A 23909-nucleotide genomic window follows, 5' to 3' on the forward strand; every position below is an offset into this window, starting at 1 on the left:
AGAGAGAGAAATCCTCCCTAAGAGTCATGACCTCTAAACCCCGTGAGAAAGAAGCTTGTCCTGGTCACCATCACCACATCACATGGCTAGAGCAGGACCTGCCAGGGTGCCAGGCATTGGAAAGACTTTTGTCCAAGACAGTTTCAGAGAGAGAGAAAAGGGTATCGTGACTTGTGTATGATTTCTCATTCCTTTTATTTTTTGAGAGGTGTAAGATCTACTGAAATAATATTTACTCATTCATTCAACAAATATATTCTATGTACCTGCCACATAATCATGTGTACTCACCTCCAGCACAGTGGACAATTTGCGTAAAAGTTCCCAAGGCAACCTCATAGGATTACCTTATAAATACAGTGGAGTATTAGGATAGTACTTAGGGAAAAATCTAGTTTAATCAATGTTTTAGGCTATGTTTTTACAACTATTACCTGCATGTAAACAGCACCAGCAGCTGGGCGCGGTGGCTCACACCTGTAATCTCAGCACTTTGGGAGGCCGAGGTGGGAGGATCACCTGAGGTCAGGAGTTTGAGACCAGCCTGGCCAACATGGTGAAATCCCATCTCTACTAAAAATACAACAATTAGCCGGGCCTGCTGGCAAGCATCTGTAATCCCAGCTACTTGGGAGGCCAAGGCAGGAGAATTGCTTGAATCCGGGAGGCAGAGAGTGCTGTGAGCTGAGATTGTGCCTTGCACTTCAGCCTTTGCAACAAGAGTGAGACTCCATTTCAATAAATAAATAAATAAATAACAGCACCAGCATCTCTTACTTGTTTAAAATGCAGATTCCTAGGCTCTATTCTAACCTACTCAATCTGAATATATGTGAAGGAAGTCACAAAATCTGCCTTTTAAAATAAAATCCTGTCTACGGCCATTCCACCCTGAAGGCATCCTATCTTATCTGATCTCGGAAAATAAGATTTCTGTTTGAAATCACTACTACATAGCATTCACTCAAATAAAGTTGATATAGATTAAATGGTTAAAAATAAAATTCATATCATTGAAAAACTAGGGGGCAGTTTAGGAGAACTATATAGGAAATAGAAATCTCTTAAACAACGAACTACATCATGAAACAAACAGACATTCTAAAATACAGAAAATGTAATTCATAGCCCGTAGAAAATAATTTTTAAAAAAATTTAGAAAGCACCCGAATGAATGTATATGCACCAGCTCTGGTACATGATTCCTATTTACACTCTATAAAAGAATAACTCAAATTGGAAAAAAATGTAGAATCATAGAAGAAATATGATATGAACAGGGTAACTGGTAAGAAGGAATTCATAATTAAGACAAAATACTTGTGAGATGTTCCCCTTACTAATCAGACCTAAGCAGTTTGTTAGTACTTGAATTTTCTAGTAATATCAGTAGTAATATCAGTTAACAAATAGAATGATAGCCTGCCCTGCTGGTGATTGGACAGTGAGGCTGGTCCTCATGGTCAATGCCATCCTAAATTGGCATCACAAATCTTCTGGAAGCAGAATGGCAGCGGCAGCCAGGGTCACAAGGAGTAACATGGTCCTCATCTTGGGGCTTCCACCCTCAGGTGCCTACCCAAGGACACAAGTGGCCGCAAGGAAAAACGCTGAGGACAATATATTGATGAAAGCACAGTCTTCACAGGCAATAGCTAGAAATAAACCAAGTGCTAGACATTGGGAGAAATAATTCAATACGCGATAGAACACCCACATTATGAGAAAACGTTATGCTGTCAACAAAATTAATAAAGGCTCTGGAGAAGTTAGAAAATGTATGCAGCTTTAGAGGAATAAGCAGTCGCCAAAATCTGATCTGTCTCAGGGGTCCCCACCGCCTGGCCGCGGACTGGTGCTGGTTAGTGGCCTGTCGGGAACTGGGCTCACGGCAGGCGGCGAGTGGTGGTTCAGTGAGCATTACGGCCTGAGCGCTGCCTCCTGTCAGATCAGCGGCAGCATTAGGTTGTCATAGGAGTGTGAACCCTGTGGTGGACTGCACATGGGAGGGATCTAGGCTGTGCGCTCCTTATGAGGGTGCAGTGATCACTCCCTCAGTCAGTGGTTGAGTCCTTACTCCATGGCCTCTCTCTCCCAGGACTGTGTCTGTCTGCCCCTAGGAGGAGCATTAGACGGCATAATTGTGGGCTCGTGGCTCTGCAAAGGGGCAGACGGAATTGAAAGCTCTCAGCCTGGACAAGAGGGACAAAATCAACCCATCCTGATAAGTCTCCAGTGGGAAGGGGGAATGCTGTGCCGCAGTCTCTCAAAGCGCACATGTGTCCTCCTCTCATGGGTCTAATTATGAGAGTCTAATGCCTGATGATCTGAGGTGGAACAGTTCCATCCCGAAACCATTCCCTATCTGTCTTTGGAAAAATTATCTTCCCTGAAACTGGTCCCTGGTGGCAAAACGTTGGGGACCACTGATCTATCCCACATTGCAAACCAAAGAAACATGTAATCATGTGGGAAGCAATGTGCTGGAGTGGAGGAACATGGCTTCTTACAATAATTTTAGGATCTCTTAATAGCTATATTTTCTAGATGATAAAACGGAACTTAAAAGAAATGAATCTGGAGCAAAAATAGGGGAGAGAGCATCTAGAAAAACAACTTCAAATCTAGCTGACTGTGAAGGATGTGATCAGGAGAGTGTCACAGGCAGGCAGAGGAGAGAGAGGGCAGGCCCTGGTCTCAGGAGTCAGAGGGCTGGCGCTCACTGTCCCAAAACAGGGTCCTTGGCTCTCACCATCACTCAAAGGATGTGAATGGATGTGATGGAAAACGGACTTCTTTGAAGACCCCACCAGCCACGGAGACTTTCTGAGGTCCTGAGGTCCTTCTTGCTAGGTTTGGGGAGTTTTCTGCTGAAGCTGGCCCGGCCTCTTTTCCTTCAGACAAACAAGGCTGATGCTGTGACCCTCGATGGCGGTTTGATATATGAGGCAGGCCAGGCCCCCTACCTACTGCGACCGGTAGCAGCAGAAGTCTACGGGAGCGAAGCGCGTAAGTTCTGCCTGGGGACCCAGAAGCCACGGTGGCCCCCCGGCCTGAGACCTGAGCTGTGCGGAGTGGGAGTGGAGGGACATGTGGAGGTGGAGTCTCAGTCACATCACACGTGCAGGGAATGGAGTCGCTGGGCTCCGGGCCAGATGAAGGCTGTTCCTGACGCTGACCCATGAGAGGAGGACACACATGAGCTGCGAGGAGACCACAGCACGGCAGAGACTTACAGGACGGGTTGATTTTGTCCCTCTTATCTAGGCTAAGAGCTTTCAATTCCGTCTGCCCCTTTGCAGAGCCACGAACCCACTATTACGCCGTGGCTGTGGTGAAGAAGGGCGGCAGCTTTCAGCTGAACCAACTGCAAGGTCTGAAGTCCTGCCACACAGGCCTTAACAGGACGGCTGGGTGGAACGTCCCTATAGGGACGATTCGTCCATTCTTGGACTGGTCGGGCCCACCTGAGCACCTTGAGGCAGGTAAGCTGGTTGGGGATAGTGAGCGACCTCAGGTGGGGGCCTCCACTCCAGCTGTAAGCACAGGCCACTCAGATCACGCAGGTGGACACATGGGATGAATCAAGGTGTGGGTGAGGCTGGCCGGCTTATAACATCCTGCCGGCAGGATCCGTTGCCCCCACAGCCCTTGGGAGGCACCGCTGAGTCTGCTCTCAGCAGGGGTGCGTGTCTCGAGCTCCCAGCCCCACGACAGAGGCTCTCCTGCAGGGGTGGAGGAAGGGGCCCTGCCCACGGGAGCTCAGGCTGGGGCGTGGGGATGGGGGGGTAACCTGCTGTGGCCAGGGTTGGCTCACACTCTGTGGTCCATTTCTCTGTGTTTAACAGCCGTGGCCAGGTTCTTCTCAGCCAGCTGTGTTCCTGGTGCAGATAAAAAACAGTTCCCCAACCTGTGTGACCTGTGTGTGGGGACAGGGGCAAACAAATGTGCCTTCTCCTCCAAGGAACCGTACTTCAGCTACTCTGGTGCCTTCAAGTGAGTGACCCTGTCCTCTTCTCTTCAGTGGCCAAGTGTCCCGTGGCCTCGGGCCTGGAGGCCTTTTCTCTATTGCCACACAGACCCCATTCTGCTCGCAGGGACCAGAGAGGAGGCCTGGTTTTCCTACTGCTGTGTGTCCAAAGAGTGCACAGACCCACCCAGTGCATGTTCCCCCACAGCCCTCCAGGCCCACCTGTACCCCCACCTCTCACCAGCCCCATAGGCAGTCACTGCAGCTGTGGGCCCCCCTGTCACCTCAGAGAACCCAGAATCCAACTTGGATCCCCTGTTGTCCTGGGTTCCTCATACTAATTTCTGCCCCCTCCCTAACCACAGCAGGATAGAAGGTGTCTTGTTGTGAGATGTCCAGTCCTGGCTCCTGGTTGGGCAGGATGGCTTCAGTGTCCAGGCTGATGTCCTTCTGCCCACCTGGGCCTCTCCCCACTGCTGAAGGACAGTGAGCAATGCCTGACTCACCCCCACCCTCTCTGCCCTCATGCAGAGACTGAACTCTCCCCTTTTCCATTCTGCCCGCTGGCGCTCGGGTATTTTTTGCAGAGGGAGGCCTCTGTGCTGCCCCACTGGCCAGGGCACACTTGAACACTCAGTCCTGAAGGAGAGAGCCGCATGGCCAGGGATGCTAAGCCTTTACCTTCTGGGGCGGGGGCTTCAAAACTCCCTTTTATATAGAAAAAAAAGTTCTGTCCTCTTAGCCCTCAAAGCAGAAGATGGGGGCCTCTGGCCAGCCCCTGAGCCCTTCTTCAGAGTCTACCTGGAGGGGCCCTGCCTTTCCAGCTGGGATGCCCCAATGCCTCAGAGCTCTGCCCTCCAGGGAGCACAAACCCACAGGTGCTGAGTGCCAGGGCCACTGTTCCCCAGGAAAGGGCCAGGGAGGGGCTACCCCTGATACTTTTTCTCTTCTCACAGGTGTCTGAGAGATGGGGCTGGAGATGTGGCTTTTATCAGGGAGAGCACAGTGTTTGGTAAGAGCAGGGGAAGGAGCTGTGGGTACTGGCCCCTTTTATCTTACTTGATCGTGACTCTGACCTCTGAGCTAATTAGATTCCTCAGTTCATCGCAGACCATTTTCAAGATTCCTATAGGGCACAGCTCCGATTTTATGATATTTCATATTTCTTTAAATCTCCCGTGCCCACTGCCTTTCTTTCCTCCCACATGCCAAGCTGCTTGGCAGTGCATCCTCTGAGACATATATGTGCTTGTGCAGAACGGATTGTGCTGGTTTGTGTTTCTGGGTTCTGAGTTTGTAGAGGTTTTACTGAGCATTAGAAACCCTGCTGCTCCTAAGGTTTTCTGCTCAGCATTCTGTTTTCAAGATTTCTTGGTATTGCTGTATACATGTCTAGCTCAGCAGTCCTAACAGCTGAGGAATGTTCGGTGAAATACGTCCACATTCTACTTCTCCACCATGACAATGACGGACGGAGGCTGTGCTCTCCTTCCCTCTACCACATGCAACCACATGACTGATACCTTCACCTGTGTTCCCTCACTCCTGCTGGACAGTGTCCCTCCTGGACCTGTACTGAAGCACAATTGTTGGGTGTGTATAGGCTGAACACACTGCACCCAGGACCAGTGGACACAAGCCCACTACATTCCATGCAAGACCAATAGAGACAGGGCCACTATATTCCACCCAGGACCACCAGAGAAAGGGACAGACCCCACATCCACACAGGACCACCAGAGACAGACCTCGCATCACACAGGACCACCAGAGACAGACCCCACATCCATCCAGGATCACCAGAGACAGACCCCACATACACCCGGGAGCACCAGAGACAGACCCCACATCCATCCAGGATCACCAGAGACAGACCCCACATCCACCCAGGACCACCAGAGACAGACCCCACATCCACACAGGATCACCAGAGACAGACCCCACATCCACCCGGGACCACCAGAGACAGACCCCACATCCACCCGGGACCACCAGAGACAGACCCCACATCCACCCGGGAGCACCCGAGACAGAGACAGACCTCACATATAGCTTGCAGTTCCTCCTGGAGTTGGCTCATCTAGGCTCTCTTCCACTTCCCTTTCCCTGCAGAGGACCTGCCAAGCCAGGCTGAAAGGGACCAGTATGAGCTGCTCTGCCCAGACAACACTCGGAAGCCAGTGGACAAGTTCGAGGAGTGCCACCTGGCCCGAGTCCCTTCTCATGCCGTTGTGGCACGAAGTGTGAATGGCAAGGAGGATGCCATCTGGGAGCTCCTCCGCCTGTCTCAGGTATCTTCACTGGCAGCCCTCTCCACTTGCTTGGATTTGGGGGGCAAAGGGCAAGTTTCTTTACTTCCCTGACTTCTGCCACTGTACAGGTCCCTAGCCTTGCTGCAGGATAGCACACTAAAGCATTGGGCTGCTTGCCCAGCCTGTACTCTGGACAGCAGCAGCAATGAAACCCCCCTGCCACACCGACTGACAGTATCGTGTGACGGGAGCAGAAGCAGGGGGACGTTGATGCAGTCTCCTCGGGGTTCTAAGGTGCTTGGGCCTAGCAGCTCTTCAGAGAATGAGCCATAGCTGAGCTTGCGTCTCAGGAATGGCACGAATCCCTCTGCTGGAGGGTTTCAACTGAGGCCCCTGCTCTCAGAACAATCCCAGTTTCAGACACTCTTCTTTACCATCATTTTTTTGTTGTTGTTTCTTCCCTATTTACCATTGACACCATGATTCTATTTTTTCTTACTTAGGAAAAGTTTGGAAAGGACAAGTCACCGGAGTTCCGTCTCTTTGGCTCCCCTAGAGAGGAGAAGGATCTGCTGTTCAAGGACTCCGCCATCGGGTTTTCCAGGGTCCCTGCGAGGATAGATTCTGGGCTGTACCTTGGCTCCGGCTACTTCACCGCCATCCAGAACTTGAGGAAAAGTGAGTGAGCCCAGGAGGGTCCGAGGGCCACCTGGCGGTGTCTTTTACTTCCCAGGAGGTGGCCCCACTTTGTGGTGGTCACTCCTCCATTTCCCAGCCACTGTGGGGTCATCGTGGAGGTTTGATGCAGGTGCGAGTGTCTTCTGTGGAATAAGTCAGGTGTCTCTTAAAGAATATCCTGGCCACCTGATCAGTGCCCATCAGGCTCCCCAGGCCCGGCAGAAATATCAATTTGCCTCCTATTAAGTGAGAAACATGAACATGAACAAAGAGAGCCAGGGCCCCTCCTGGATGAATCTGGAGGCCTGGTGAACACCCCGCTTCCCAGGCCCAGGCCTTGAACTTAGTTGGGGACACCATGGTGGGGGACCTCAGCCATGGCTTCTCCTCTACTGGGGGACTGGGGGTGGCATCTGGGGGAATCCAGATGCTGCACTGTAGTTACTGGTGGTGATTGCAGGCCTTAGGGGAAGTCAGGGCTGGGCTCAAGGTCCCCTAGGCCAACTCTTGGGGCTGTCACTGGTCTCTGGGTCATGGAGCTTTTATCCTCAGAGTCAGAGACAATAGGCACCTCCTTACACTAAAGATTGATGGATGGATTAGAAGCCAGGGAACTTCTCCAAAGGAACAGAAATGGGAAACACAGGGAGCTCCGTGGGCCTGAAGAAGGGGTTTGGAGGTGAGACTGGAGGAGGAGAGGGCATGGCTCCATACATCCACACGTCCACATGTGCACACATCCACACGTCCACACGTCCACACATGCACATGTCCACACATCCACACGTCCACACATGCACATGTCCACACATCCACACATTCACACGTCCACATGTGCACACATCCACATGTCCACACGTCCACACGTGCACATGTCCACACATCCACACGTCCACACGTCCACACGTGCACATGTCCACACATCCACACGTCCACACAGGCACATGTCCACACGTCCACATGTCCGCACGTCCACACGTGCACATGTCCACACATGCACACGTCCACACGTCCACACATCTACTGTAGCTCCTGTCCCAGGGAGGGTCTGGTCAGGACCCCAGCTATGGGAAGGGTGGACAACCTGGCAAGGCTCGGGGCGCCTGACCAACCTGCTGTCTTCCCTTTGGCAGGCAAGGAGGAGGTGGCCGCCCGGAATGCGCGGGTTGTGTGGTGTGCGGTGGGCGATCAGGAGCAGCGCAAATGTAGCCAATGGAGCAGCCTGAGCGAAGGCAGCGTGACCTGCTCCTTGGCCTCCACCACGGAGGACTGCATCGCCCTGGTGCTGGTAGGGGTTCCGTCACGGGCAGGTGGCGGCCCCATGGAAGACCCAGGGCCTGGGCATCTGCTTAAAATGAAGTCAGCAGTCAAAGAGGCCGTGGGGGGCCCGGGAGAGGCAGGGACGCCTGGAGAGGTGTGCTCAGGGCCACACACAGTTTTAGGTTCAAAAAGCAGCTTACTGTGAGTTTCCCACTCCTCAGGTTATAAGAACAACACAGGATTATTGTGAGGAATTTAGAAAATATGTAAAGGTACAATGTTAAAACAGAACGACAACAAACCCCCAGACCACCTGTGGTCTCACACAGAGGGACAGACAGGGTTACAGTCTGGCTAATTCTCCATTCCAGTATTTCTGTGCGTGTCTGCAGATACGCACGCAGCGATAAGCCAGTGTTTCAGTTATGTCATTAAGCCCTTTTCACTAAGCAGCATATGATGTACATTCTTCCACATGAATATTTACTCTTGGAAAACATTAATTTTTTTTTTTTTTAAAGAGACAGATTCTTGCTCTGTCACCCAGGCTGGAGTGCAGTGGTACAACTGCAGCTCACTGCAGCCTGGCACTCCTGGGCTCAAGTCATCCTCCCACCTTCACCTCCCATGTAGCTGGGGCTGCAGGCACACGCCAGCACGCCGCCCGCGTAGTTATTATTATTATTTAATAATAATATTAAATATTAATTATTAAATATTTAATATTAATAAAATTAAATATTATTTAATAATAATATTATAAATAATAATAACAAAGTAGAGACAGAGTCTCCCTTTGTTGCCCAGCCTTGTCTCAAGCTCCTGGGCTCAAGCAGTCTTCCTGCTTCGGCCTCCCAAAGTGCTGGGATTACAGGCATGAGCCACTGCGCTCGGACGAAAACATTTTTTAACCCTGCTTCCAGGATACCTTTTATGTGAACGTGGCTCAGTTTAGTCATGGCGCCTTCCTCTTTGTCCCGTACATTGCTATTATCAATAACCCTGTGGGGAGCATTCTCGAGAATTCTTGTCCACATCTCTATTTTTAATATAGCTGTAAAAAATACTACGAGGTCAAAGAGGGAGTTTCTACTCCCGGTGAGTCCACAGTCCTGTGTTGTAGTCTGGACTTGTTCATTCTGGTGGTGGGCCAATATGACGACTTCAGCCCATTTGTTGGACAACTTCTAGGTAGCACCTGGGGTGGAGCGCTAATGAGTTAGATTAGATGAGGCCAGCTGTTCCCATCTGTGTCCTCGGTGAGTGAGACTGATCCAGGAAGGTGTCCCCAAAGTGCCAGGGGCACAGAAAAGGTTGTGCCCAGAGGAGAGAGGGTTGGTGCAGCCTGTGAATTGATAGCATAGAAAGCAGGCAGGGCTGGGAGAGAATTAGTGGTGCACGTGGCGTTTCCTCTGGGTGCTCAGTTCCAACAGTCCCTCTCTTTCTGCTGTTTCACCGATCACCTGAGAGAAAGCCATTCTCTCAGGGAGCTGTAAAGACAGGCAGGACGGGATGCAGCCTCAGTGCGGTGCTGGAGATCTGCTCTGTCTTTGCAGAAAGGAGAAGCTGATGCCATGAGTTTGGATGGAGGATTTGTCTACACTGCAGGCAAATGTGGTTTGGTGCCTGTCCTGGCGGAGAGCTACAGTAAGCGGGGTCAGCATCCTCTGGCCTGTTCCCTCTGGGTCATGGGAGTGGGGCAGTGAGTAATCCCACTCGACGAATGCCGGTGAAACATTACGATGGACATTCAAAAGGGAGAATCAGGGAAAGAAGAAAGGAAAGGGGCCATGTTACCCACAGAGCCTATCGTGTTGAGAACTAACAATGGACAGATTGGTTTTATCTTCTTAATTTTTCAGAAAGTCTTAGTGCAGTATAACATACAAACAGAAAAGGGCACGTAAATGTGTAGCTCCTGACATTTCACACCTATACACTGCATGCACTCGGGCCTGATAAAACATGGCAAGCTTCAGAAGCCCTCTGTGTCCTTTGTCACCTGCCCTCTTGCTCCTGCAAGGGAAGCCTCTCTCCTGACTTCTCAGGGCGCAGATCAGTTTGCCTGTGTTTTCAACTTTATGTTAAAGGAGTTGACAGCACGTGCTTTTGATCGTTATGCTTTTCATCCACCTGAGTGTGTAGCTGTAGACTGTTCAGCCTCGTCGGTGTGTAGTGTTCTGCTGTGTGAGTCTACTGTGGTTATTCAGGCGTTTGAGTGTGGATGGGCATTTGCGCAGTTTCCAGTTGGTGGCTGTTGTGAATCGTCCTGCTGTGAATCTCTGTGCCATGTCTTTTGGTGAACGTATAGATGCATCTCCCGCATGGAACTGCTGGGACGGTCTCTTTGGATTTGATTCTACATCATGGAGATTTAAGAGCTTGTGACTTCTCACTACCTCTGAATGGGTAATGATGTCTTCCTTGTCTTTATTCTTTCAGAGTCCCCAGAACGCAATGACCCTGATCTTAAATGTGAGGATAGACCTGTGGAAGGTGAGTTGGCATTAGCCACTTTCCAGGTCAAGGAGAAGTTCTTGTTGCTGGAAGAGGAAGTGGCAGGAGCTATAAACAAACAGAAAGAGTTACAACCTCAGAAGCTATAGGTACTTTTAAGGGTGCAGATATTTCACAGAGGAATAGCTCTAATTAATGTTTATATAGATCTTCACACTTGGTAAAGAACATCCATATAGTCCCTCATTGTGTCCTGGTCATGTGGAATAGGGGGGTGCTGCTTCCTATTTTATGGGGATGAGGAAACAGTGGCACTGAGAGTCCCCGAGTGCCCAGGATCTCACTCACAGCCACAGGTAATACTGTAGTAGATCCTGGTCTTGACCCAGGGTCCCTCGTGTCAAATCCAGTGCTCTGTGCACCACTCCCCCTGTCCACCAGTGCTGGTGCCTGCTGAGTTTCGGAAGAGACTTGCCCTTGGTGGGTGTCTGTCAGATGCAGCCTCTCAGGAGGACAATGGCAACCATGTCGAGTTCAACCAGTGCAGGGCTGGTTCAGACTCAGCTCAGGACAGTCCCTGGAGACACGCTGCCCGCACCCACACAGCAGTCAGTCGGCTGCATGTTGGCACTCTGGCCTGATGCACACGGGCTGGTGATTTACGCACTGTTAGGGTCACTCTTGCTGTTTAGTGTTTGTTGCTTTCGTAGCTTACACTGAAAGATGCATTGCTGGTTTGTAACTCAGGGACACTGTGTGGCTGGTTGAAGACAGTCCCCTCTAATCACTTAAAGGGTCAGCTTTTTTTACTGTTTTATTTCATAGCTCAGATCAATCTCACCTTAACATAAGGCGGCAGCTTATGCTTTCTCAGTCTACCTAAAAAGGCCAGTTATTTGCGGGAATCATGGCCTGCTGTTGCTTCGTGGCCTGTTTTGGCCTGGGCTGCAGACAGCTGCACTGGAATCCATATGCTAGGCCTCCTGGAGGTTAAGACTTCTTCTTCTGCCGTCTGTTGCGCCAGGATATCTTGCTGTGGCGGTGGTTAGGACATCTGATGCTGGACTTACCTGGAACTCTCTGAAAGGCAAAAAGTCCTGCCACACCGCCGTGGGCAGGACTGCAGGCTGGAACATCCCCATAGGCTTGCTCTTCAACCAGACAGGCTCCTGCAAATTTGGTAAGGAGTCCTGAGGGTGCGGTGGGTGGGCCACCGTGGGGGCTAGGCACATTGTGCTGTGAAGCCTTAGGGAAGGGAGGGAGGGCATTTGCAGGCTGATTGTGGCCTGCAGGTCTCTTCTAGCATAAGCAAGTTCTCACTGTGGCTGCCCCTGGAGTCGTGGGTACTCTAGGGGTTTCCCTGCACAGCACTTCCCATGTCCCACTCACCCTACCCCAACATTAAAGATGGGATATCTGCCTATTTCTCTGCACCCTAAGAATAAATGCAAGTTCCAAGATGTACAAATGTTTTTTATACCTCTTGGCGCTCCAGACCTAGATTCCTCTTAAGCCCTGGCTTCCCAGCTTGGGGAAAGGCATCTGCCTGCCTGGTAAAAGGTGACCCCTGTTACTAAGCGAAACTGACTGCTTACTCCACACTGCAAAGGAGCCTCAATAAGACCTCAAGGATCTGGCTCTACCTGCTTCTGAAGTTTTCTGTCCTCACCACACCCTACACCCATCTTCGCCAGCCTAAGCCGTGCCCTGCCCGCCGTGGGCCCAGTGCTGTGGTGCATAGCGCATCCTCAACGTGGCCCTCCTCTTGTATGGGCATCTCCAAGAGCGGGGGCTCCACTGTATGGGTTTTTGATCCTGGCTGGGGCAGGCTTTCATGTGGCTCTGCTCCTTACCAGCTCCATGGTAGCCGCTCAGCTGTAGAGAAACTGCCAGGCTGGGGTGGGCACCCCCAGGTTTTCGAGAGGTTGACACATAGTGTGGTTCTTCCAGCAGCAGGGGTTGTGAGAATCTGATAATGGGTGATAATGCTCAGTGGGGCTGAGCTTTCTTGTCACCTTTGTTTATTCTTTCTTGGGTTAAATCACACAACAGGTTAATTCAGATTAGGTTCAGCTGCAAGGAACAGAAAACTCCTGAAATAGTAGAGGCTTAAACAAGAGAGAAGTTAATTTCTGTGTCACGTAAGTGAAGTCCAGAGGTGGCTGCCTGTGGCAGGTATGAAGACAATATGGTGTCTGGAACCTGGGCTTTAAACATCTGGCTACTCTACCGTTTGTGTGGCTTCCGTGCCCAGGGTTACCTCATGGCCCACGTTGCATCTGGAAGTCCAGTCCCTGCTTCTGCATTCCATGTGCAGGATGAAGAAAGAGAAGGAGAAACGGGGGCAAAAGGCGTGTGCCAACTGTCTTTTAAGGATGTTTCTGAGAAGCTGGCACCCAACACTTCTGCTGATATTTCACTGGCCAACAGCTACCCATATGAACATATGAGCCCCAGGAAATCTGATAAGTTTAGTCTTTATACCAAAAGGCCAGGCACCCAGATACAAAGCAGGTTTCCATTACTGATAAAAACAGAGTCAGATCCTGGACTAGGCAACTCTCAGGCTCTGCTGCACGGGCTGTCACAGTCATCAGCTGAGTCCCCGGCTCGAGGCTGTGATGACGGGACCCTCTGCATAGTCACGGTTCTCATCCCCAGCCTAGTTGGGTGCCATCAGTGCCTACAGTCTGAATGAAGCTTTTCTGGTGGGACCTGTGTTGGTGACAACATGTCACTTTATGATGGTGAGTGTGTTCTGTCTCGATTGCTGTCCTGGGAAGTCTAATGAAATGAAACAACCTGCGTCAGCTGTTAGGTGAAGGCTGCTTGTGTTGACTCCAGTCGGAAGAGCTGACTCCCTGTGTTCCTTCTCTCCAGATGAATACTTCAGTCAAAGCTGTGCCCCTGGGTCTGACCCGGAATCTAATCTCTGTGCTCTGTGTATTGGCAATGAGCGGGGTGAGAATAAGTGCGTGCCCAACGGCAATGAGAGATACTACGGCTATGATGGGGCTTTCCGGTGAGTCTGGGCCTGAGCTCCATCAGAATGGGGCCTCACCTCATCCCTCATCATGTCAGCACTGACGTTCTAAGGGGCCAGGTGTGACCTGTCACAGCAGAGTCGGGTCAGCTCATGGCTGGCCCCAGTGAGGGCTCTCCCCACCACATCCACCACCCCAGAGAGTGGAGGCTGACACCAGGGCTGCCTGACCTCAGCTCCACAGTGCTTCTCCCTGTGGCTTTGAGCCACGATCAATAGCGGTAGACCTCAATACCCTCGTCCTGAAAATCAAATGGGTAGAGTGTGGGATCCTAAATGCTTTATACAGTTCCATGTATGGGGAAGAATTCTCTTTCCCATAGCCACCCCCTCTCTTCTCACCTAGGTCACCATTATGTCTTATGTTTCCACTTTATTCTGACTTTGGCCTTAGAAATGGCAAAGAGATAGTAGCATTGCAGTGTTATTCTCCAGTAACAAAGTGAAAAATAAGCCAAAACACAAGTTTCCAGAATTCATAAATTATAACCACTTAGTGATTTGTCCCCACACCCCACGTTTTACAGTGCCTTCATCTGGGCGTCGCTTTTCAGGGGCACCATTTACCAGCGTGAAGGGTACAGAGAGGAATTTCCCCTATTCCTTTTCCTCCATGTGCCACGAGTACATTTCACCACCAGATGGCGTCATGTGTCTGAGGGTGACAGTGGCCAAACTACATGGTCTTTAAATTTTTTAATATAAATTCAACAGCTTTGTTCCAGTGACAGAATGACATAAAAGTGGCTTTTGCTATACTCTGAGTGACTCATTAAAAAAACTCAAAACAAAAAAAAAAGTTTTGTGAATGCATAAAAATATCTTTAAGGGACTATGGGTTTGCAAATGGAAAAAGTGTGATTTTATTCAGAAATACTGAACACATGTCTCATAAGTACACAAAGGAATCACGTGCTCCTGTTTTTTCTTCTTCTTCTTCTTCTTCTTTTTTTTTTTTTTTTTTTTAGACCCGCAGCAAGGTATTTGTTCATTGGAAACACCTACATTTTAATATTCCTACTTATACCAGAAGAAATTTCCTTGTCTTTTGTTTAAATTATATCTCGAATCTAAATTGGAGAAATTTCATTATAAGCTGAAACCAGAATCTTATGCCTTTATTTCTATCATCCTTATAATGCTGGTTCTTAATTTTTAACTTTCTGCTGACTCTGTGCTATAGAAGAAGATCTAGCCTCTCATACTGCCCCCGGCACCTCTTCCACCCCACAACTGCAACTTCAACTCTCTTCAGCACCCAAGGCACTAATGTCATATTCAGTACTTATGACTGTATAAGCATAATTCTCATATTGTATTTCCCTTATTGTACAAACGCTTTGTTTACTCTGGAGTTCATGTCTTTTCTTATTTGCTTAATTTTTTGCACTTAAAAATAACTACCTCATCCCAAAACTCTCTGCTAGTAATATAAATCTCCTAACAACACACACACACACACACACACACACACACACACACACACACACACACTGGGTGCTATCGCAATTTATAATTACTTGGAAATACTGCTCCGGAAGGCGTCCATCTTCCTGCTGCAGTTAGGATTGGTTGCCCTGTAGGCTGCCTGCAAATCTGTGGTCCTGGGGGTCCCGTTGACCATTATTCTGGGGCTTCCCTTTGTCTTAATTCATGTTAGATTTCCTGTTTCCTGGATCACATGTCTTTAGCACCCTCCAGCAGCTTCGAGAGCAAGAGTGAAAGGGAGCTGCTATTCTTTGGGTAATGCAGGGCTGAGGTATCTTTATCCTGCTTTTGAAATGATTTACCTTTTGGCTGGATAACTAAGTCTAGGTTGGAAAACATTCCCCTTAGGACTTCTGGCAGGATTTCTGTATCTGGAAAATGGTAGTGCTAGGTTATTTTGACCAACTCTTCCCTACAAACCAGCAAAAATGTTGGATTGAGTACATATACACACATGAATTCAAATAACATGTTTTTAAAGGCATTGGATAACTGAAAAAAATTAAGGAATTATCAGACTAAGATTAATGAGAATAGGAATTCAGAGAGCTAAATAGAGCCACTTTGTCCTGAGGTCACTTATCTGTTTCAATAGACTTGATCCCAAGAGGTCACCCATACTCTAAGATAAGAGTGAAATTACCAGAAGTAACTTCTGTGTCCACTTCCCGGAGGCTTCAAGTTGCCCGTGTGTTTAGGAGAAGAGCAAGCAACACCATCCCTGAGAAATTGAAGCCATGAACCAATTCTTGCACAGATTTGCAATTTAAACATGTCCTAGGATGGTCCAGAAATTCTCAACTCCTAAGTATTTGTTAAAGTGGTACCAGACTGATGATACCATTAGAAACCGCCCTGGAAGATAGCATCTTTAGTTCTCAAAGATGGCTCGAAACTACTTATTTTTAAATGACAATGAGTAGTACACAGTAAAAAGTAATTATGATATTATTAACTAAACACATTTTAAAAAGCTGCCAAAGCAAAATTCAACATTTTAAAATGTTAGTATTTTAAAAAATGAATAAATGGGGAACTTTCAGGAAGGAAAAAAATTACAGCAATTGAAATTAACTATTCAATTGACCAGCTTAGCACATTATATACAGCTGAAAAGAGAATTAGTGAAGGTGAAAGATATATGAAAAAATTATCCAGAATGTAGCATAGAACACAAAAAGGTGAATGATAAATTCAAAAAATTAAGAGTATCAGTCAATTGTCTTTTAATTTCTAGAGATGTTGAGAAATCTGGTACAGATTTTGATTCCTGATTCCTTGTATATGATTTTCTTTCTTGAAAATTTTTGAGGTATTTTTTAACTTCCAGTGTTCTGAAACTTTACAGTGATATTTCCTTGTGTGAGTCTTCTCCTAATCCATTGATTGGGCACTTTGTGGGCTCTTCTCATCTGGAAACCCAAGTCATTCAGTTCTGGAAAATTTTACTTTGTTATTTCTTAGATGATTTTCATTCTTCTATTTTTTCTGATTTCTCTTTAAAGCTTAATTTTTTAATTATGAACTTTCCTTCATTATCATCTAATTTCCTTGTTTCTTCTTTGTTATCTGCTCTTATCTTCTAGTTTCTGGGATATTTGCTCAGCCTTATGTCATTTTAAGAATTTTTTATGTCATTTTAAGAATTCTTCTAATCTTATGTCATTTTAAGAATTTTCTGTTTTCTAAGAACTCTTCTTGAACTTCCCTCTCCTCTCCCCTCCCCTGCCCTCCCTTCTTCTCCTCTCTTTTCTTTCCCTCCCCTCTCTCCCCTCCTCTCCCCTTTCCTCGCCTCTCTTTTATTTTCTTCTTTTCTTTTTTCTTTTGGCAGGGTCTTGCGCTATCACCCAGACTGGAGTGTAGTGGCATGATCACGGCTCATTGTAGCCTCAACCTCCCAGGTTTAAGCAAGCCTCCCACCTTAGCTTCCCAAGTAGTCAGGACCACAAGCATGCATCACCATGCCTGGCTAATTTTTAAATCTTTTCTTTAGAGCTGGGATATCTCTATGTTGCTCAGGCTGGTCTTGAACTCCTGGCCTCAAGCCTAAGCCTGATCCTCCTGCCTAAGCCTCCCAAAGTGTTGAGATTACAGATGTGAGCTACCACACTCAGCCTGTATTTTCTTTTTAAGAGCTTTTTGTTCTTATTTCATAATGCTGCACCTTCTTTTATTCTCTTTAACAATATTAATTACAGTTTTTCTTTGTTTTATTCTCTTTTCCACATTGTCTCTGTATCCTCTGGGTGTAATTTTTGGTCTCCATTTTTTATGGTCTTTCTTCAAATATCTAAGGATATCTGGTTGCTTGTCCATATTTAAGAGTGAAGCATTACAAGGAAAAGAAAAAAAAAAAAAAAACTATGAAGCACCAGAGCTGACTGTTAGCTCTGTGTCAGTTGCCAAGTCTTGGTGAGCACTAGACCTTACCATAGAGCAATTGGTTTGTGTCAGCATCCAAATATGGGAATCTATAAGTATTTTATTTTGAGTTCATCAGATTTCCAAGAGAAGGAAACTTTCTGCCTGCTTCCTGGGAGGTATAGCCTTGACATCCAGCCGTCTGAAAGCTGAGTGGGGGAAAGGGGTTGTCAGGAACCTCCCAGGAGAGATTTTTCACTCCACCCTGTTTCCAGTGTTGCATCTCTACCATCAACCATATCTGATTCTCTAGCCCATAGAGCTGTTCAGGCTCAACCTCTCTAGCAAACAAACCTTCACCCTTTAGCCAGGGTGAGGGAGGAGTAATCTCCAGCTGCATGGGATATGAGGGAGCCTAAACTGCATCTTATGGAGGCCCTTCCCAGTCTTCCTGTTCCCAGCCACTTGTAATGGTGCCTAGACCTCTCATTGCTGAGCCTTTCTGGAGCCCCACAGTGTACATCCACTTTCTTCTGAGCTTGCCCCGCATCCAGCTGCCATTACGGCTTTCTTTGCTCTGTTAGGTCAACGACTGCTCATTCATTTGCTCTCTAACTTCCAAACATCATCATTAGTATCTTCTCTCACCCTCTTTTATGAGTTTATGGCTTGTAAGAACCCCAGTAATGTCTTTTTCGTAGGGCTTTAAAAGGGGGGCAGGTACACATGTGTTCCATGTGCCGTTGTAAACTGTAACTTCCTAGAAATAGTTGTCTTTTAGATGTTTACTTCTGTATTTCCGTTTTTGGAATGAATATTACAAATATTTACTAGAGTCCTAGTTTCTATTCTCTAATTATGTGCGTATTTTCTGGAACATTTTAGGTGCCTGGCTGAGAATGCTGGGGATGTTGCTTTCGTGAGAGATACCACTGTCTTGCAGAACACCGATGGTAGGTGAAGGCGTTTCCCTTTCTCCTTCAAAGCAGAGTCTTTGGCATCACAACACATTTTAGTGTTGAGATTTGCAATTGGGAAGGTATTATAACATTTTCCAGATTTTTAATTAAAAGAACTCCAAAATTCTTTATGTCAATAGACAACATGAGAACATCTGTAGGCGTCATATTGATTTTGAAACCAAATTCATACACCACACACACACACACACACACACACACACACACACACTTATAGACATACAGAAACTAGCCATGCTCAGTAGCAAATGTCTCCCTGGCTTTGTCTAGTCAACCACGGAAACACACTGTCTGCCCGCAATTGATCATGCATGCGTATTGGAAACTGTAGATGATGCTACAAAACTGGGTGAACATATACAAAGGAAGTTTCCATTTATGAAAAATGAAGTAGAGACCTTCATTTATCCCCATGTGAGCCTTGGTCTGGAGACTCCTTGGAAGTTAGTGGGAACAAAATTACTGGCAGTTGCAGATGATGGAAGATCATCTTCCAGCCAATGTTTGAACAATCACTCTGTCTCTGGTCCTCAGCCATTTGCTACCTTCCAACCTGCATCTGTCTCCTTAACCCCACCTCAGCATCCCCACCCCTCAGTCTTAGCAGGCGACTTGCCATGTTGTTCCCGGAGAAAGAACTGGCTTCACTTTTGGCCTCCCTCCCTCCCTCCATGTCACAACCACTTCTCCCTTCTGCTTCTGCCCCTTCTAGTGTCTCCTGGGATGGAGATTAAAACCAGATGTGTGAATTTGAGATTATTTCAGTATCAAATAGAGGAATCCCAGCTAGATTAATTAATTTTAGCTTTCTCTGGTACTTTACAACTGTATTTTGTTAGAATTGGCTATATATATTTGATAAACCTGTAAAAGTTCCTATCTTTTCCCTGGTTACACTAATAGCATCTGAATATGAAAGGGAAGAGAAAACAATTTCTCCTTGAATGTAAATTCTTTTTCTGGAACTCACTGAAAAATATAGCATAGGTGGAGGCTTTTCTCCTTTAAAAAGAAAAAGCACTTGTAACAGCTTTATTGAGATAGAATTCATATAATATAAAATCCTCCCATGCAAAGTGTACAATTCAGTGATCTCCAGTACATTCACAGAATTGTACAGCCGTCAACACGATCCAACTCTAGAACACTTGCAGCCTCCCATAAAGAAACCCTGGCACCTATTACCAGTCATTGCCCCATCCTCCTTCAGCCCTGGCGACCATCAGTCCACTTTCTGTCTCCATAGGTTGGCCCGTTCTGGACACTTGATATAAATGGGATCATATAGTATGTGGTGGGTTTTTTGAAATGGGGTCTTGTTGTGTTGCTCTTCTTGTTCAATCACTTGAACTCTTGGCTTCAAGTGATTCTCCCACCTTGGTCTTCCAAAGTGCTGGGATTGCAGGCATGAGCCACCATGCCCAGCCTATTATGTGATCTTTTGTGACTGGTGTGTCTCATTGGCTTCATTTTCGAGGTTCATGCGTGTTGCAGCATGTACCAGAACTTCACTCCCTTTTATTGCTGAATAACATTCCATTGCGTGGACACAGCACTAATATTTGGTACATCTGAAGTTTGTGCAGCTTGTGTAGGACAAAGCTCATTCTGTTTCCCTCACATCATCGCAACCCCAATGTGTGCATTTGAGAGGTCGGTGGGATGGCCACACTCAACCAGAAAAGACTTCTTGGCTAAGTGGGGCAGCCATGGCTGATGCCACCTTCTTTTTCTCCCCAGGAAAGGGCACTGAAGCGTGGGCTAAGGATTTGAAGCTGGAGAACTTTGAGCTGCTGTGCCTCGATGGCACCCGGAAGGCTGTGACGGAGGCTAAGAGCTGCCATCTTGCCATGGCCCCAAATCATGCTGTGGTGTCTCGGATGGATAAGGTGGAACGCCTGAAAGAGGTGCTGTTCCAGCAACAGGTATGGACCACAGGGCCTCTAGTGCTTTCTTAGCTGTGTGGGCTCTCGTTAGGTGGGGATATGGCAGAGCTAGGTGCACCAGCCCACTCAAGCCTCTCTAGTCCTTTTGCTTGAAGCTCATGGTGATGGTATTGGCTTCATGCTGTGGGGTTGCCCAGGGTGCCAACAAGAACACCAGAGGCTTTTGACTCCGGGCTTTCTGGGACTCACTCCAGTTCTGCTGGGTCTCTGTGCCCTGGCCTTGCTGCACTCATGGCAGGGCTCAGAGGCTGTCTTTTCCCCTCCTGCTGTTGTCCTGGCTAATGAGGGAGCCACTGAGCCTTCCTCCCACACGCCTTTGTAGAGCGCTTTATTCTGGCGACGTTTCCTGAACCTGGGCTAACTAAACAATGTTCTAGGCCAGGCCTTGAAAACAACAAACCCAGAACTTGCTCTATAGAAGTGGGGCTATCTAAATGTGATTTGAAGGCAATCCCAGAATTTTATTAAAATCTGGGATTCTCTATCAGAACTCCTATTTTTATCTGATAACATCACGCCTCTCTATGTGTGCTTTTAAAGAAAACAACCCTGGAATAATAAGACTGGCTACCATAACTGGCCTTCATGGAGCCCTTACTGTGCACACGCACTGGTGCTGGTGAGAGCCACCGTGACTGACGGGCTTGGGCTCCGTCTCCCCATGTGGGAGCCCTGGACAGAGCAGGAGCTATGTGAGGGAGGCAGGGTGACTGCCTGCACACTGAGCTGGTTAGTGGCAGAGCCTGTGTTTTCCCAGCAGTCTGCCTCTCTAGAACAGCTGCATATTAGAATGTCCTAAGCAATCTATGTGTGAGGGCAGGTCTCAAAACCCCTCAGTTGTCACCTTGTCACCCGTAAGAAGTTTTATGGAAAAAGATCACAGGTTAAGAAGGAAGGAAAGGTGGCAGATGGCAGGAGGTAGGACCAGAGTGGCGTGAAGCCTGGGTGCTGCCCGGGAGAGGGCCTGGCACCAGGAGTGTGGGGTGGGGGAGTCCACTAAGGAGGTGAAATGACTCCAGAACTCAGCTCCTTGTGTTCCATGGTTTTCCCAGGGCTCTTGTTGGATGAAAAAAAAAATACCCTTTAGCCTCCTTTAACCCATAAATTCCTCTTTTCCTTAGCTACTCATTGTCTGCCCTTTTGTCACAGGCTAAATTTGGGACAAATGGATCTGATTGCCCGGGCAAGTTTTGCTTATTCCAGTCTGAAACCAAAAACCTTCTGTTCAATGACAATACTGAGTGTCTGGCCAGACTCCATGGCAAAACAACATATGAAAAATATTTGGGACCACAGTATGTCACAGCCATTAACAATCTGAAAAAGTGCTCAACCACCCGTAAGTAGACCCCCAAAAAACCACCACGGGTGAAGGTCAAGGTTTGTGGGCCAAATAGCATTCCAGGAATGAACATGGGTATAAAATGTTAAGGAAAGATAAATATCTCTGTGTAGTTCAGGAAATTATAATCTCATTGATAAAAGAATTAGAGAATAAAATAAAGCAGTATGTAATATTTTTTTTTAATTTTCGTAGTACTGATAGTGACTGCACTGTCAAAATCTTTGGGAACTGATAATCCATTTTATTTGGTAAAATGAAAGGTGTATATATGTATATGCATTGAGAAATGACAAAACCGACCAGGTGTGAGAGCTCACACCTGTTATCCCAGCACTTTGGGAAGGAGAGGCGAGAGGATGGCTTGAGCCCAGGAGTTTGAGATCAGCTTGGCCAACACAGGGAGACCCTGTCTCTACAAAAATAATTTAAAAAATTAGCCACTGTGGTGTCAAGCACTTGTAGTCCCAGCTGCTTGGGAGGCTGAAATAGGAGGATTGCCTGAGCCCAGAAGGTTGAGGCTGCAGTGAGCCATGATTGCACCACTGCGCTGCAGCCTAGGTGACAAAAGACAAAATCTGATTCTAGACAGTTACCATAGATGCCAACTACAGAGAAAACAAAATCTCAAAAAAATTCAAGTGTAGGAAAACATGTTAGCCAGGGAAATATATTGATACTAATGTAATCCTTTAAAAGTATTTAGAAGCCATCACAGAGTGTTGTAAGGCTCCCAGAGATGACTCTGGGATTTCAGTGTGCACAGCTCCCTGTGTGCTGCTCATCCAGATTCCTATTCCTGGAACCTCACCCAGAGGCAGAGATTGGGGATGCTATTGGTCCAGGGATAGGGGCAGGGCCAGGAATATCTTTATTGGTGGTTTTCAATGAGAGGTAGTTTTGCCCCTGAGCTGATATTTGGCAATGCCAAGCAGCATTTTTGATTCTTACAACATAGAGGGTGCTGCTGGTACCAAATAGGTAGAGGCCAGGGATGCTGCTAAACAAAGCACAGCCAGCCCCCTGCGACAAAGAAGTATCAGCCTCCAAATGTCAATCATGCCAAGGTTGAGAAACCTTTTTCTGTGCTGACCAACAACTCAGGTCACTGCGATACAGGTCAGGACCACCGTCTGAGAAGTATGGCTACAGGGCTCTTCTTGTGAGCAGCCAGCTCAGGACTGCATAGGCCACATGCTTCTTGAGGGCAGGCCTGTCTATCCATGCTGTGTCCCCAGCACTTAGCACAGCAACTCCCACAAAGCAGGTGCTCAATAAGGATTTGTGGACGAGTGAGCGAATCTGCAGGTGAACATAATTGCAAACAGATTCACATTCCAGGAGAAGCTAGAGGACCACCACCAGTATCTTGTGAATTTGAGAATGTGACGGGCGATTCAATGAGAGAGAAGTGTAAGGAGGTTGTGTCCCTCAGGCCAGAGCAGGGAAACACCCGGCTGCTGAGGGCTGGACTCTGGCTCCCTTGAGCGCTGTGTTAGGACTGAGAGAGAGGAATGTGAGTGTGGCAAGCGCTGACTCACAGTGATGGGAGAAGGGCAGAGAAAATTCTTAGTGTCCTCTTGGATTTATTGATTTAAAAAACTGGTTTATTGATTTTAAGAAAAGAAATCAGTTTCTGAATCTCTTGCTCCGTTGTGTCCCACAGCCCTCCTGGAAGCCTGCGCGTTCCTGAGGAAGTAAAACCCCAGAAGACGGCCCAGCCTCCCCTAGGAAGCCTCAGCCATTCGCTGCTCTCAGCCCTTCTCTCCGGGTGTGCTGGGGCCTGGCCTCCCCGGCTGAGGGTGGGGATGGCCCAACCATCTGCTCACAGTTCCCTGCTGTCGTCTTAGCAAGAAATAAAATGAGAAATAGTGTTGATAGTCTCCCCTTGTAAAGCGTTATTCATCTTTTCTAGAATTTTATACTGAAATCACGTGTCTGACAAAATACGTGTACAGTTGGACCTTCCCTTCTGAGTTTTTCAGGTCCCAGTGCCTCCTCTTTCTTGCAGTCTTGGACATGATGCCCAAAGGTCTGGAATTTAAGGTCAGGCCAAGCAATTGTTTTCCAAGCGGATCGGGTTGGTTATTCACATAGTTGTCTCAGTGCACATGCATGTGTGTGCCTGGGAG

The 23909-nt window shown here is 47.6% G+C and overlaps 1 protein-coding gene across 2 annotated transcripts in view; it reads left to right on the top strand.

Moving 5' to 3' along the window:
* Positions 1-23667, top strand: part of LTF (lactotransferrin) — a 29487-nt gene extending 5820 nt beyond the window's left edge. Inside the window, exons 3-17 of one of the 2 annotated variants that reach the window (XM_037730949.1) lie at positions 2901-3009; positions 3303-3485; positions 3849-3996; positions 4927-4982; positions 6083-6261; positions 6726-6900; positions 8034-8188; positions 9717-9816; positions 10603-10656; positions 11642-11797; positions 13498-13639; positions 18395-18462; positions 20230-20414; positions 21585-21774; positions 23444-23667. In XM_037730949.1, the coding sequence (XP_037586877.1) occupies positions 2901-3009; positions 3303-3485; positions 3849-3996; positions 4927-4982; positions 6083-6261; positions 6726-6900; positions 8034-8188; positions 9717-9816; positions 10603-10656; positions 11642-11797; positions 13498-13639; positions 18395-18462; positions 20230-20414; positions 21585-21774; positions 23444-23478 (1935 nt within the window). In that variant the 3' untranslated portion in view covers positions 23479-23667. The remainder of the gene's footprint in view (positions 1-2900; positions 3010-3302; positions 3486-3848; positions 3997-4926; positions 4983-6082; positions 6262-6725; positions 6901-8033; positions 8189-9716; positions 9817-10602; positions 10657-11641; positions 11798-13497; positions 13640-18394; positions 18463-20229; positions 20415-21584; positions 21775-23443) is intronic. The other variant, XM_017521704.1, reaches the window with a different exon arrangement.
* Positions 23668-23909: the final 242 nt, after the last annotated feature.

The sequence above is a fragment of the Cebus imitator genome, unplaced genomic scaffold, assembly GCF_001604975.1.
Source record: "Cebus imitator isolate Cc_AM_T3 unplaced genomic scaffold, Cebus_imitator-1.0 Scaffold0, whole genome shotgun sequence".
NCBI classification, from domain to species: Eukaryota; Metazoa; Chordata; class Mammalia; order Primates; family Cebidae; genus Cebus; species Cebus imitator.